At 44.1% G+C, this 14991-nt stretch overlaps 3 protein-coding genes and 1 non-coding gene across 4 annotated transcripts in view; 2 read left to right on the top strand and 2 right to left on the bottom strand.

The window, feature by feature from the left end:
* LOC139580854 (neurotrypsin-like) overlaps window positions 1-14991 on the bottom strand; it is a 44887-nt gene that overhangs the window by 12074 nt on the left and 17822 nt on the right. The window contains exon 2 of the mRNA XM_071409920.1: window positions 8283-8325. Coding sequence (XP_071266021.1) covers window positions 8283-8325 — 43 coding nt within the window. The remainder of the gene's footprint in view (window positions 1-8282; window positions 8326-14991) is intronic.
* Window positions 1088-1139, bottom strand: LOC139581977 (U7 small nuclear RNA). The gene has a single exon (XR_011676304.1). It is a non-coding gene; the product is annotated as a U7 small nuclear RNA (small nuclear RNA).
* LOC139580855 (E3 ubiquitin-protein ligase TRIM21-like) lies at window positions 1846-4073 on the top strand. The gene is made up of 2 exons (XM_071409922.1): window positions 1846-2001; window positions 2197-4073. The coding sequence occupies exon 2, from the start codon at window positions 2199-2201 to the stop codon at window positions 3837-3839; it is 1641 nt and encodes a 546-aa protein (XP_071266023.1). The 5' UTR covers window positions 1846-2001; window positions 2197-2198; the 3' UTR covers window positions 3840-4073.
* On the top strand, window positions 4274-7347 carry LOC139580856 (E3 ubiquitin-protein ligase TRIM21-like). The gene is made up of 2 exons (XM_071409923.1): window positions 4274-4630; window positions 5262-7347. The coding sequence occupies exon 2, from the start codon at window positions 5264-5266 to the stop codon at window positions 6923-6925; it is 1662 nt and encodes a 553-aa protein (XP_071266024.1). The 5' UTR covers window positions 4274-4630; window positions 5262-5263; the 3' UTR covers window positions 6926-7347.

Genomic DNA, 14991 nt, shown 5'->3' with positions numbered 1-14991 from the left:
AAATCCCTCCCACTCCCATTCGTACTCCAAATGAAGGAGGACACACAGCAGAGGGTCCCTAAGGAGGGTACCCTCTGTAGTCTGAGGGTCCCTAAGGAGGGTACCCTCTGTAGTCTGAGGGTCCCTAAGAGGGGGAATTAGTGGAAGAGGCATAAACAACAAAGGCTAAATAGAACTGCTGCTGACACAAAAATGATGCTGCCCCAACCCCCCAACAATATCCCAGGCAGTAATTAGTAGAGAGAGAGAGAGAGAGAGAGAGAGAGAGAGAGAGAGAGAGAGAGAGAGAGAGAGAGAGAGAGAGAGAGAGAGAGAGAGTATCAGACGTTCCATTGAGTAGCAGGATCAGACTCTATAGTAACTGAACAACACACACTCTGCCAGACACAAACACACATACATGCACGCACCCACACACGCGCGCACACTTACACACTCCCTGTGATTAATAGCTAGGACAGAGAGAGGAGCTGCAATAGCCAGGACCAGTGTTATCTCTCACACACAGCTTGGCCATCCTTGAACATCATCTAATCATGCCATGCACGCGCACACACACACACACACACACACACACACACACACACACACACACACACACACACACACACACACACACACACACACACACACACACACACACACACACACACACACACACACACACACACACACACACACACACACACACACACACACACACACACACACACACACACACACACTCTCTTTCCAGAGGCTGTAGCCCTTACCCATCATACCTCATTCCAATCTGGAAGAGGAAGAGAGAAAAAAGGAGAGGGACCCACATGAAAAAATATTGTAGTGTATACTACAGTCGGAATACTATAGTATTCACTGTAGTGTTTTCTCTACAGTTTACTATTGCATAAATACTGTAGTAAAAAAGAGAAGTATATACTATAGTAATTACTGTATTGTTTTTGCGGCCTGTAGTATGGTATACTGTAGTATTTACTGTAGTGTTTTTGCAAACTGTAGTATACTGTAATATTTACTATAGTGTTTTTGAGGACATTACTGTAGTAATTACTAAAGTGATTTATTATCTTTGACATGGAAGTTTGAGGGTTTCTCCTTGAAAAAACCTACTGGAGAAAAACTATAAGAGCACATTTTCCATAACCTGTAGGTAGAACTAAACAGAGAGTTCACACTTCTGTTCTTTTCCATAACCTGTAGGTAGAACTAAACAGAGAGTTCACACTTCTGTTCTTTCCCATAACCTGTAGGTAGAACTAAACAGAGAGTTCACACTTCTGTTATTTTCCATAACCTGTAGGTAGAACTAAACAGAGAGTTCACACTTCTGTTCTTTTTTATAACCTGTAGGTAGAACTAAACAGAGAGTTCACACTTCTGTTCTTTTCTATAACCTTAAGGTTATGTAGGTCTTTCACTTATGGGTGGCACACATTGGGATTATTGGGGAGGGGAATGGGCAGGGTATATGCAAATTAGGTAGCGATTTTGACACATTCCTCGGCGTTCCGGTATGAAATAGTGATGGGGAAATGAAGCTTCCTGAAGCATTGAGGCTTTCCAGATAATTGTGTCGTAAATAGGTTCATTACCCAAGGCTTCAATCAAGAATTTATAGCAGCTAAATTATTATATTAGATGACGTCCCATACACGGTAGAGCATGGTTTCCCAAACACGGTCCTCGGGGCCACAAGGGGAGCACATTTTGGTTTTTGCCCTAGAACTACACAGCTGATTCGAATAATCAACTAATTACATTACAAAATGATGTGAGGAAAAACATCAGAAGAGACTTTAGACAGGCTGGTAAAATATCAACTCTGTCCCTTTAAGGGCAAATATTTGCAAAGAGCGGAGCAGGGTGGAGTTAAATGATGTCACTTTGCTGAAGTGAAAGTTAAATATGGAGCTGGTATCTGCACACAGAAACAAACTTTCTCCTGCAACTCACAAAAATAACACTGCAGCGAAATAAAAGGGAACAACAAACACTCTGGTGAGTAGCGAGAGAGATGGAGAAGATGCTTAATAGGGAGATAGCAAAACCTTATGAGTGAGAGTGGGAACTCAACTGAAGACACCAAGGTCACTATGAGAGTGAGAAAAAAGGCACAAGTACAAAGTTTACTGTCTAAATGCTGACACATTCTAGCACCTCTTTTGATGTGTTTGTTCTGTTGTTGTGTTCCAGAAATGGCGTCCCCTAGAAGTTTCCTGTCTGAAGATCAGTTCCAGTGCTCTATTTGTCTGGATGTGTTCACTGAGCCAGTTTCCACTCCATGTGGACACAACTTCTGCAAGGTCTGTATCAGCAGATACTGGGATGCCACTGACCTGTGCCAGTGTCCAATGTGTAAGCATAAGTTCTTCACGAGACCTGAGCTTCTCGTCAATACCTTCATTTCTGAGATGGCTGCTCAGTTCAGGAGGTCAGTTCAAGTGGAAGCTCCCGGCAGCCCAAACCAAAGTCTTACAGAGTCTGGAGAAGTGGCCTGTGACGTCTGCACTGGGACGAAGCTCAAGGCCCTGAAGTCCTGCCTGGAGTGTCTGACCTCTTTCTGTGAAATTCACCTGCAGCCTCATCAGAGAGTTACAGGCATGAAGAGACACAAGCTGATCGACCCTGTGGAGAACCTGGAAGACAGGTTGTGTAAGAAGCACGACAGACTCCTGGAGCTGTTCTGTAGGACTGACCAGACATGCGTGTGTCAGTTCTGTACTGAGACAGACCACAAGACTCACCACATCGTCCCTCTAGAGGAAGAGTGTGGCGAGAGGAAGGTTCAGCTTGGGAAGACGGATGCACAAGTGCAGCAGATGATCCAGGAGCGACTGCAGAAGGTTCAGAAGATCAAACACTTAGTACAGTTTAGGAAGAGAGACACAGAGAGAGAGATAGCGGACAGCATGCAGAGCTTCTCTAATCTGTTGTGCTCCATTGAGAGAAGACAGGCTGAGGTCATTGAATTGGTTGAGGAGAAGCAGAAAGCAGCAGAGATGCGGGCTGACAGGCTCATTAAAGAGCTGGAGCAGGAAGTCACTGAGCTAAAGAGGAGACGCACTGAGCTGAAGCAGCTCTCACACACTGAGGATCACCTCCACCTCCTCCAAAGCTCCCTATCCCTGAGCCCCCCCACCAACACCAAGGACTGGTCTGAGATCAGTGTTCACAGTGCGCTGTGTCCAGGGATCATGAGGAGAACTTTGTCTCAGCTGGAGGAGACAGTTATCAAAGAGATGGAGAAGTCGTGTGATGCTGAGCTGATGAGGATGCAGAGGTGTGCAGTGGATGTGACTCTAGACCCTGATACAGCACATCGCTGTCTCATCCTGTCTGAGGACGGGAAACAAGTGAGATTTGAAGAAGGACCACAGCTTCTCACTGACAACCCAAAGAGGTTTGATTGTTTATACTCTGTCCTGGGAAAGGAGGGTTTCTCCTCAGGGGGATTCTACTATGAGGTGCAGGTAAAGGGGAAGATTGAGTGGATTTTTGGAGTGGCCAAAGAGTCCATCATGAGAAAAGAACCTGCAACTAAGAGCCCTGAGGGTGGACTGTGGACTGTGTATATGAGAGGTAAAAATAAGTATCAGGCCTGCAACTATACTCGTGTCCCCATTTCCCTGAGAGAGAAGCTCCAGAAGGTGGGGGTGTTTGTGGATTATGAGGAGGGTCAGATCTCCTTCTACAATGTGGAGGCCAGGTCTCATATCTACTCTTTCACTGGCAACACCTTCACTGAGAAACTCTATCCGTATTTCAACCCTTGTAATAATTCTGAGGGTCCAAACTCAGCCCCATTGGTCATCTGTCCTGTCAATCACACAGACTGAATAAAATGTCGTAATTTAGCACATTTTATGTGCAATTAGTTTGTAGATTTAATTTTATCATGCAATGATGAGTAAATAATCTGATGTATTATAGTGTTGGTTATATATGTGCTGTGTAAGATAATGGGGGTGTACTGTGTTGGAATATTGGGTGTACTGAATCGTTTTTTTTATTTTTATTGTCTTACTGCCAGACAACCTTAAAAGACTCAATAAATCCACTAAATGCCAAAACGGACCTATCATCTCTGGGGAATATCACAGCCGATAGTAGAGGCCTGTATAAAACTGACCGATCATCTCTGGGGAATATCACAGCCGATAGTAGAGGCCTGTATAAAACTGACCTATCATCTCTGGGGAATATCACAGCCGATAGTAGAGGCCTGTATAAAACAAACTACTGGGCTATACTTCCTCCTACTGTACACACCATCTCTTCCTTCTGCTCATCTCATTACACTTCCCCTCTCCTTCTTTCTCTTCATCCCCCCATTCCATTGTACTCCACGAGTTAATGAGCATTTTCTGAACCCATTTTTGTTTTTCAGTATACTTTCAAGCAAATAACTATGGACGATTAAAGCTAATGACACGCCTTCCCTACTATAGGGAAGTAGGAGCAGGGAGGAGTTACGAGATGACACTTTGCTGAAGTCAGAGTTAAATTGAGAGCAGGAAACTGCACACGGTAATGAACACGTTCCTGCTCTTCGCGAAGATTGCAACACAGCTGCAGCCTGCACAGAGTCCACCTTTCATAGAGAAATAGAAGGCACAAGCAAACTCAAGTAAGTACTGATCGAGTTGGAGGGAGGGTTTACCTGAACAGGTATGGCTTATTTCTACCAGAATCGCTGTGCTTCCTGTTTTTCTCAGCTGTATTCACCTGCTACGCCCTTGGCTAAAAGCCATGATCTCTGTCGAAAATATTAAAGGAATTTTATGAAGATTATTTGTTATATCCGTTTATTACATTTTTCTAGAATTATATTTCATTGACCACAGAAGTCACTTTTTTTGTACATGTCTCAGGAAAAGACACGCAAAAACAGATAGTCACAACAGTAACATTACACATCAATCAGCAACAGAGTATGACAACCATTTCGTTCACAACCACAAAACACAGTCTACAAACAGGAGAACAGAACAGTTCTGACAAACATCCACTACAGTATATAGTTTATAAATCACTACTGGGTCACTTCTTTAAACCGGAATATCTGATGGAAATGTGTAAATCTGACTGATTCATTTATCTGTATTATATTATATACTGTTGGTTAGTGTAAAGTATATTCTTTCTGAATCCATCATATTTTTATAACCTCTTCCTTGTCTGGATAAAAGGAGACTGAATTGTGGTTGTACTCCTTCCAGAACATAATTATATGGTTGCTCTTGCTCTTTGTGTTGCAGAAATGGCGTCCTCCAGCAGTTTCCTGTCTGAAGATCAGTTCCAGTGCTCTATTTGTCTGGATGTGTTCACTGAGCCAGTCTCCATTCCATGTGGACACAACTTCTGCAAGGCCTGTATCAGCAGATATTGGAACACCACTGCCCGGTGCCGGTGTCCACTGTGTAAGCATATTTTCTACAAAAGACCAGAGTTAAAGACCAACACAACACTGAGAAATGTTGCAGATCATTTCAAAAGAATGAGTGACAGAGACAGAGATTTGTCCCCTGCCGAGCCTGGAGAAGTGGCCTGTGATCTCTGCACTGGGAGAAAGCTCAAAGCCCTGAAGTCCTGCCTGGAGTGTCTGACCTCTTACTGTGAGATTCACTTGCAGCCTCATCAGAGAGTTGCAGGCCTGAAAAGACACAAGCTGATCGACCCTGTGGAGAACCTGGAAGCCATGATGTGTAAGAAGCACGACAGACTCCTGGAGCTGTTCTGTAGGACTGACCAAACGTGTGTGTGTCAGTTCTGCACTGAGACAGACCACAAGACTCACCACACCGTCCCTCTAGAGGAAGAGTTTGGAAAGAAGAAGGCACAACTGCGGAACTCCATAGCACAAATGCGGCAGATGATCTATGACCGCCGGCAGAAGGTTAGGCAGATCAAAGACTCAGTAGAGCTCAGCAAGAGAGTTGCAGAGAGAGAGAGAGCAGACAGTGTGGAGGTCTTCAATGCTCTGGTGCGTTCCATTGAAAGAAGCCAGGCTGAGCTCATTGTGGAGATTGAGGAGAAGCAGAAAGCCGAAGACAGGCGGGCTAATGGGCTGATTAACGAGCTGGAGCTCGAAATTACCGAGCTTAAGAGAAGACGCACTGAGCTGGAGCAGCTCTCACACACCGAGGACCACCTCCACCTCCTCCAGAGCTCCCTATCCCTGTGCACCCCCACATTCACCAAGGACTGGTCTGAGGTCAGTGTTCACTACTACCTACATGTGAAGAATGTGAGGAGAGTCGTGTCTCAACTAGAGGAGACACTTCATAATGAGATGGAGAAGTTGCCTGACATCAAGCTGAAGAGGATGCAGCAGTATGCAGTGGATGTGACTCTGGACCCTGACACAGCATTTCCATACCTCAACGTGTCTGAGGACAGAAAACAAGTGACACTGGGAGACGTACTAAAGACACTTCCTAACAACCCAGAGAGGTTTGATTATAATCCCTCTATCCTGGGAAAGAATGAATTCTCCTCTGGGAGATTCTACTATGAGGTGCAGGTAGAGGGGAAGACTTGGTGGAGGTTAGGGGTGGCCAGAGAGTCTGCCAACAGGAAGGGCTGGCTTCCACTGACCCCTGAGAATGGATTCTGGACTCTGGGTCTGAAGAGTGGGTACCACCAGTACCACCGGCATTGGTATTGTGCAAACATGTACGATAACCTCTTCTTCCTGCCCTTCTTCTCCGGCGAGCCCCCGACACCCCAAAAAGTGGGGGTGTTTGTGGATTATGAGGAGGGTCTAGTCTCCTTTTATGATGTAAAGGCCAGATCTCACATCCACTCTTTCACTAGCTGCAACTTCACCGAGAAGCTCTATACATACTTCAACTCGGGTGGTAATGCTGGTGGTAAAAACACTGCCCCATTGGTCATCTCTACTGTCAATCACACAGAATAAATAGTGATCCAATAAGGTCACAGAGCTTATAGTGCCATATGTATTCATAACAGTATAACCTAATGAATGACAGTATAACCTAATGATGATTTGGTCATTTGTCAGACGGTGTTATTCAATTAGGCACCTGAAAGAAAACATACATACATGAATGGAATTGTAAAATGTGTTGATGGGAGTAATGTCTTTGATATAATATGATGTTGTTGCATGTAATGGTGTGTTAAATTGTAGTGGCGTGAGGTGTGTCTAAGTGTTTGTTACATACTGAAAGTACAGAGGAGTTGTAATTGACTTTCACCTTATCTTTTACATCAGATGTTTATGCTGTGTTTTAACTTGATCATTTTGGTTATTTGATCATTTTTCCTTTTTTCTATCAAGTGTGATGAGACCATGTGTGAAATACATTTTAGAACAAACATGCGTATGATTTGGGAATATGTGCTGTTTCGACAGAAATCGTGTTTTTTAGTTGCCTTCTTGTTTGATGGACCCTGACAGATCTCAAAAGATTTGACCTAAACCCAAATTAACTCAAAACATTCTGGTCACACACTGATTGCTAGGGCAACCAACACTCTGTGTTGCTACGACAACCAGTCTCCTCCATCGCTATGGGAACCATCACCACGGGAACACTCATTCTCTCAGCTCCCATAATCCATTTCCCCGCCACAATGAGTATTTGACACGGTTCACACGTACAGAGCTGAGCCATGCGGGGGTGGGTATGTGTCTGTGCTCACACACATGCCGGCAGTGCATACAAACACGAGACACACTCATACCTACAACATCAGCTACACAATAATAAAACACACTGATGTACTGTACGCTAACAAAGCCAAGGAGGGCCTTACAGATTATCATATTAATCTCAGACGAAACCTCAGACACATTTCACCCAGAACCTTCCCCTCCCCAGTCTGCTGTCTGATTGGTCAGACGTTGTGGCAGGGTTTCTTTTCCTTGATGTGGCAGCATTCAAAGGCCTCAATTAATCAGCAGCACTGTAGAGATTTGGGTGCGTGTGTGTGTGTGCTTCTGTGGATTTTGAGCACTTGGATTGAGGCCAGAAATGATGAATCGGCTGGTCTTTGCTAGTGAGAGAGAGAGAGAGCCCCACCCAGATCACAACCACCAGCCACACAGCGAGAGAGAGAGAGAGAGAGAGAGAGAGGGAATAGAGATGGGGGGATATAGGAGGAGGGGAAAATAGGTTATAAGAACATGAGGAGTGAGAGTAGGAATGGAGAGAATATGAGTGGGGGAAGAAGGGATGGTACATTTTATAGAACACAAAGAATTGGATCAGGGAACTGGAAGAAGAGGAGAGAGGTGACTGTTAGCCTACCTGTGTTTTGCACCTCGTTTAAATAACTGTCATCAGCTACCACCTGAGAGAAGAGGAACACATCAGACATAGTTTCAGATAACACAACCTACTGTCAATGTTTCACATCATCTCTGTTACAGAACAAATCAATTCTATATAGACCCCCATGACCTTGCCTAAGACCCCAAGCCTGTTACAGGCTTTAGCTCAGTGGGCTTGTCTTGTGGCGTGCCGACGATGCAGGTGAAATCCCTACCAGTCACATAGACAAACATTACAGACACACAAGCATACAGAACACAGAGACCTGGGTACTGAACAGTGGAGGCTGGTGTGAGGAGCTTTAGGAGTACCGCCTCATTGTAATTGCTGTAATGGAATAAATGGATGTTCCATGTTTGATGTTTTTTTTAATACCGTTCCATTAATTCCATTCCAGCTGATACAATGAGCCCATCCTCCTATAGCTCCTTCCACCAGCCTCCTCTGGTACTGAAGAACCGAGTTTTAGACAGTTTCAGATGATATCTGACAGAATGCTGTGTAGTGCAGTCTCTTAGAGTCACAGAAACCAGGTCAGAGTCGGGAGGAGAGAAGGAAATGGAGGAAATTCTCTGACTGTTTCTGCTGATACTATATATATATATATATATATATATATGGTTTATATAGCCATATTATATTTTTAAAATTCCATAGGTTTTATAATTGTGTTTATTAACAAGTTGCTCTGGAATGGCTGGGGGTCCCTAGTGATGTCATGTTTGATGCCGGAGCTCTGAGGCATGTGTCAAAATCAATAAGCAGTGTACTTCAAAGCAGTGTCCCGATGCTTGTATCACTTTATCAGAAGCACGTGATCAATGATGTCCGAAGTTTCGTTTTGTCAAACAACCACCTGATTGGTTTGGTATTGGTTTGGTAGAAGACAAAAAGGCTACGCTGCACACGTGCGCTACGGGGTGTGTGTTATGAGAACTTTGTTTTCAATGTTCTTAAACTGAACTTGAATTAATCTACTCAGTCTGCAACCCAGAGTTCTGGTTTAAATGAAGCAGACGGAGACCAAGCTTTCAAGAGTCAGATTCTTAATTCACGAGAGCTCTGAATATCATACAATGCCTTTTATACCTCACACATTTGGTTATGACATACACTTTATAAATGCCCCTCCTCTCATCTAACACTGTCACAATGTTCAACTTCGATAGCTCCTTCTGTCTACCTGGGTTCCTCTATCTACATGTCTGCAACTGACAAGTCGAGGTCAAAACAGGAAACCTCTGTGGTTTCCCAGTGCCTGACTTACTTCTCTTCTTGGAGCACAGTCTAGTCTATAATGTCAGAGTAATAGACCAAATTGTTTTCTGCAAATCCACACAGACATGTTCCATCCTATAATTGTCTATATTTCTCTAACCTACTTTGAAACACACACACACACACACATGTTAAATGACCGCTTCTATTATTTGGCATTAACTCAATAAATGAATGCTATGTATAAGTCTTCTCCAAATGGTCATTGCTTATCATATCCTGCAACATGTTACATAATCTACTGCAAGCCTAACGGTTTCTCCCCTCCCTGGGTGGGGAGACCTCCTTCCTGTTATCAGTTTCACAGGTGTCACAATACATTGAGTGGTTGTTTTAACTTTTAGCCCTTAACTTATATAATTTCTATATCAGTGTGGGACATCATCCATAACACCAGCAGGTGCCACTAGTGTACACTGTGTCGCTCAAAGCCTCGCGTAATTAACCTATTTTCGACAAAATTGGCTGGAAAACCTCAATGCTTCAGGAAGCTTAAATTCCCCATCACTAGGGGTCCCCAAGGAGACAATTAAGAAATACTGACTTAATCAACTGTTCTCAATTGTCACGAGGCCATACATGAGTCTGTCACAAGGCACCATCACCAGCCATTGTCATATATAACATGTAATAGCTTAACACAGCAGATTAGATCAACTGGGATGGTACTCACTCACAGTCGCACAAAAAGGGCAGACTACAAACCATGCCCCCAAAAATTCTAATTAGCCACCGCCCCTACCATTTAATAAAATCAAACCCAATTTTATTGCTTGCGATACACTTACTTAGCAGCTGTTATTACGGGTGTAGCTAAATGCTTGTGTTCCTAGCTCCAACAGTGCAGTAGTATCTAACAATTCACAACAATTCATAGAATCTAAAAGTAAAAGAATGGAATTAAGAAATATATAAATATTAGGATGAGCGATGTCGGAGTGGCATTGACTGGAATACAGTAGAATACATTATATACATATGAAATTAGTAAAACAGTATGTAAACATTTTTCAAGTGACCAGTGATTCCATGTCTATGTACATAGGGCAGCAGCGTTTATTAAGGTGCAGGGTTGAGTGACCGGGTGGTAGCCGGCTAGTGACAGTGACTAAGTTCATGGCAGGGTACTGGGTGGAGGCCAGCTAGTGATTGCTATTTAACAGTCTGATGGCCTTGAGATAGAAGCTGTTTTTCAGTCTCTCAGCCCCAGCTTTGATGCACCTTGATGCACCTGACCTTGCCTTCTGGATGATAGTAGGGGGAACATGCCGTGGCACGGGTGGTTGATGCCCTTGATGATCTTTTTGGCCTTCCTGTGACATTGGGTGCTGTAGGTGTCCTGGAGGGCAGGCAGTGTGCCCCCGGTGATGTGTTGGGCAGACCGCACCACTCTCTGGAGAACCCTGCGGTTGCGGGCAGTGCAGTTGCCATACCAGGCGGTGATACATCCCAACAGGATGCTCTCAATGGTGCATCTGTAAGAGTTTGTGAGGGTCTTAGGGGCCTTTTTGCGCCTTCTTTACAACACTATCTGTGTGGGTGGACAATTTCAGATTGTCCGTGATGTGTATGCCAAGGAACTTTAAGCTTTTCACCTTCTCCACTGTGGTCCCGTTAATGTGGATGGGGGCGTGCTCCCTCTGCTGTCTCCTGAAGTCCACGATCAGCTCTTTCATTTTGCTGACGTTGAAATTATTTTCCTGGCACCACTCCGCCAGGGACCTCACCTCCTCCCTGTAGGCTATCTCGTCATTGTTGGTAATCAGGCCTACTACTGTTGTGTTGTCTGCAAACTTGATGATTGAGTTGGAAAAGTGCGTGGCCATGCAGTCATGGGTGAACAGGGAGTACAGGATGGGTCCGAGCACGCACCCTTGTGGGGCCCCTGTGTTGAGGATCAGCGTAGTAGAGGTGTTGTTTCCTACCTTCAGCACCTTGGGGCGGCCCGTCAGGAAGTCCAGAACCCAGTTGCACAGGGCGGGGTTCAGACCCAGGGCCCCAAACTTAATGATGAGATTGGAGGGTACTATGGTGTTGAAGGCTGAGCGAAGTCAATGAACAGCATTCGTACATAGGTATTCCTCTCGTCCAGATGGCATAGGGCAGTGTGCAGTGCGATCACGATTGCATCTTCTGTGGCTCTATTGGGGCGGTATGCAAATTGTAATGGGTCTAGGGTGTCAGGTAAAGTGGAGGTGATATGATCCTTAACTAGCCTCTCAAAGCACTTCATGATGACAGAAGTTACCTTTGCTTTCTTTGGTACAGGAACAATGGTGGACATTGTGAAGCAAGTAGGGATAGCAGACTGGGATAGGGAGAGATTGAATATGTCAGTAAACACTCCAGCTAGCTGGTCTGCGCATGCTCTGAGGACGCGGCTAGGGATGCCGTCTGGGCCAGTATCCTTGCGAGGGTTAATTAACAAGCTTAAATGTCTTACTCACATCGGCCACAGAGAACGAGAGCCAAAGTCCTCGGGAGCGGGCCACTGTGTTATCCTCAAAGTGGGCGAAGAAGGTGTTTAGCTTGTCCGGGTGCAAGGCGGCGGTGTCCGCGACGTGGCTAGTTTTCCCTTTGTAATCCTGAGATTGTCTGGAGTCCCTGGCACATACGTCTCGTGTCTGGGCCGTTGAATTGTGACTCCACTTTGTCTCTGTACTGATGTTCCTGTTCCTGTTTGATTGACTTACGGAGGGCATAACTGAAGTGTTTGTATTCAGGCATATTCCCAGACACCTTGCCATGGTTAAATGTGGTGGTTTGCGCTTTCAGTTTTGCGCGAATGCTGCCATCAATCCACAGTTTTGGGTTTGGGTAGGTTTTAATAGTCACAGTGGGAACAACATCCCCTTTACACTTCCTGATGAACTCAGTCACTGTGTCAGTGTATATATCAATGTTATTCTCAGAGGCAACCCGGAACATATCCCATTCCGTGTAATCAAAAAAAAAGCATGGATTCCGATTGGTCAGTCCAGCGTTAAATAGACCTTAGCACGGGTACTTCCTGTTTGAGTTTCTGCCTATAGGAAGGGAGGAGCAGAATGGAGTCCTGATCTGATTTGCCAAAGGGTGGGCGGGGGAGGGCCTTGTAGTAATCCCGGAAGGGAGAGTAACAATGTTCAAGAGTTTTTGAAGCGCGAGTACTACAGGCAATGTGTTGATAGAACTTTGGTAGCATATTCCTCACATTTGCTTCATTAAAGTCCCCAGCTAAAAGAAATGCGGCCTCAGGATATGTTGCTTCCAGTTTGTAGAAAGTCCAGTGTAGTTATCTATCACTATAAGAGGAAAGAACCCTTTTTTGAACAGCAAAGAACCATTGAAGGGCTCAAAGGGTTCTTATGATCAGTATGGTTCCACATAGAACCATCACCCTTCCCTTGAGGAACCCACATGTTGTAGTGTGTAGGCTTGGTTAAAGATGGAGATTATTTCATCATAGTCCAAAGAGTCACTGTGTTCCCTTTCAAAGTACAACAGTGCAAGATTGTTGAGATGTGCAGTCAGCATGCAAGATCTGATGGATGTTTTGATCTGGTTTGTAGTGGAGAAGAGTCTCTCAACACTACATGAAGTAATAAGAAGGGCAATGATGGCCCTCAGTAGTCTATTGATGTTAGGGAAAATGTCAGGCCTGCAGCTGTCCAAAACCTCAATAAGGGATGGGAATTCCTTTCCGGTGCAGTTTCTGAATGAACACGGTTAATTCAGCATCCATAACAGAGTTATGATAGTGATCACATGGGGCCTGAAGTGATTATTTCAGTGCAAAAGTCCTAGACCCTGGCAGACAGGCCGCTGCTGCCAGATATGGGAAGCATTTCTGTTACATGCATTTTAAATGTATATTTAAATTACTTCTGAGTATTTTGTAATTTGTATAACGCTGGGATGAACTACACTGTTTTGTAATAAGAAACTTTCGAGAACTGTAATTTGTATTTTCAAAATGGAAAAATAATTATTTTTTGGTAAAAAACAACAACAACAAAAACACTGAAATACCTTATTTATATACAGTTGAAGTCGGAAGTTTACATACAGTACACCTTAGCCAAATACATTTCAACTCAGTTTTACACAATTCCTGACATTTAATCTTAGTATAAATTCCCTGTCTTAGGTCAGTTAGGATCACCACTATTTGAAGAATGTAAATTCTTCAAAAAAATAATAGTAGGGAGAATGATTTATTTCAGCATTTCTTTCTTTCATCACATTCCCAGTGGGTCAGAAGTTTACATTCACTCAATTAGTATTTGGTAGCATTGCCTTTAAATTGTTTGACTTGGGTCAAACATTTCGGGTAGCCTTCCACAAACTTCCCACAATAAATTGGTTGAATTTTGGCCCATTCCTCCTAACAGAGCTGGTGTAACTGAATAAGGTTTGTAGGCCTCCTAGCTCGCACACACTTTTTCAGTTCTGCCCCCATATTTTCTATAGGATTGAGGTCAGGGCTTTGTGATGGCCTCTCCAAAATGGAAGACCCATTTGCCACCAAGCTTTAACTTCCTGACTGATCTCTTGAGATGTTGTTTCAATATATCCACATGATTTTCCTATCTCATGCTGCCATCTATTTTGTGAAGTGCCCCAGTCCCTCCTGCAGCAAAGCACCCCCACAACATGATGCTGCCACCCCCGTGCTTCACGGTTGGGATGGTGTTCTTCTGCTTACAAGCCTCCCCCTTTTTCCTCCATACATAACGATGGTCATTATGCCCAAACAGTTCTATTTTTGTTTCATCAGAACAGAGGACATTTCTCCAAAAAGTACGATCTTTGTCCCCATGTGCAACTGCAAACCGTAGTCTGGCTTTTTTTATGGCGGTTTTGGAGCAGTGGCTTCTTCCTTGCTGAGCGGCCTTTCAGGTTATGTCGATATAGGACTTGTTTTACTGTGGATATAGATACTTTTGTACCTGTTTCCTCCAGCATCTTCACAAGGTCCTATGCTGTTTTTCTGGGATTGATTAGCACTTTTCGCACCAAAGTACATTCATCTCTAGGAGACAGAACATGTCTCCTTCCTGAGCGGTATGATGACTGCGTGGTCCCATGGTGTTTATACTTGCGTACTATTGTTTGTACAGATGAACGTGGTACCTTCAGGTGTTTGGAAATTGCTCCCAAGGATGAACCAGACTTGTGGAGGTCTACAATTTTTTTCTGAGGTCTTGGCTGATTTCTTTTGATTTTCCCATGTCAAGCAAAGAGGCAATGAGTTTGAAGGAAGGCCTTGAAATACATCGAGGTACACCTCCAATTGACTCAAATGATGTCAATTCGCCTATCAGAAGCTTCTAAAGCCATGACATAATTTTCTGGAATTTTCCAAGCTGTTTAAAGGCACAGTCAACTTAGTGTATGTAAACTTCTGACCCACTGGAATTGTGAT

The sequence above is a fragment of the Salvelinus alpinus genome, chromosome 7 (assembly GCF_045679555.1).
Source record: "Salvelinus alpinus chromosome 7, SLU_Salpinus.1, whole genome shotgun sequence".
Lineage (NCBI taxonomy): Eukaryota > Metazoa > Chordata > Actinopteri > Salmoniformes > Salmonidae > Salvelinus > Salvelinus alpinus.
Note: the sequence above shows the minus strand (reverse complement) of the source record. Positions and strands in the feature narration are given on the sequence as shown.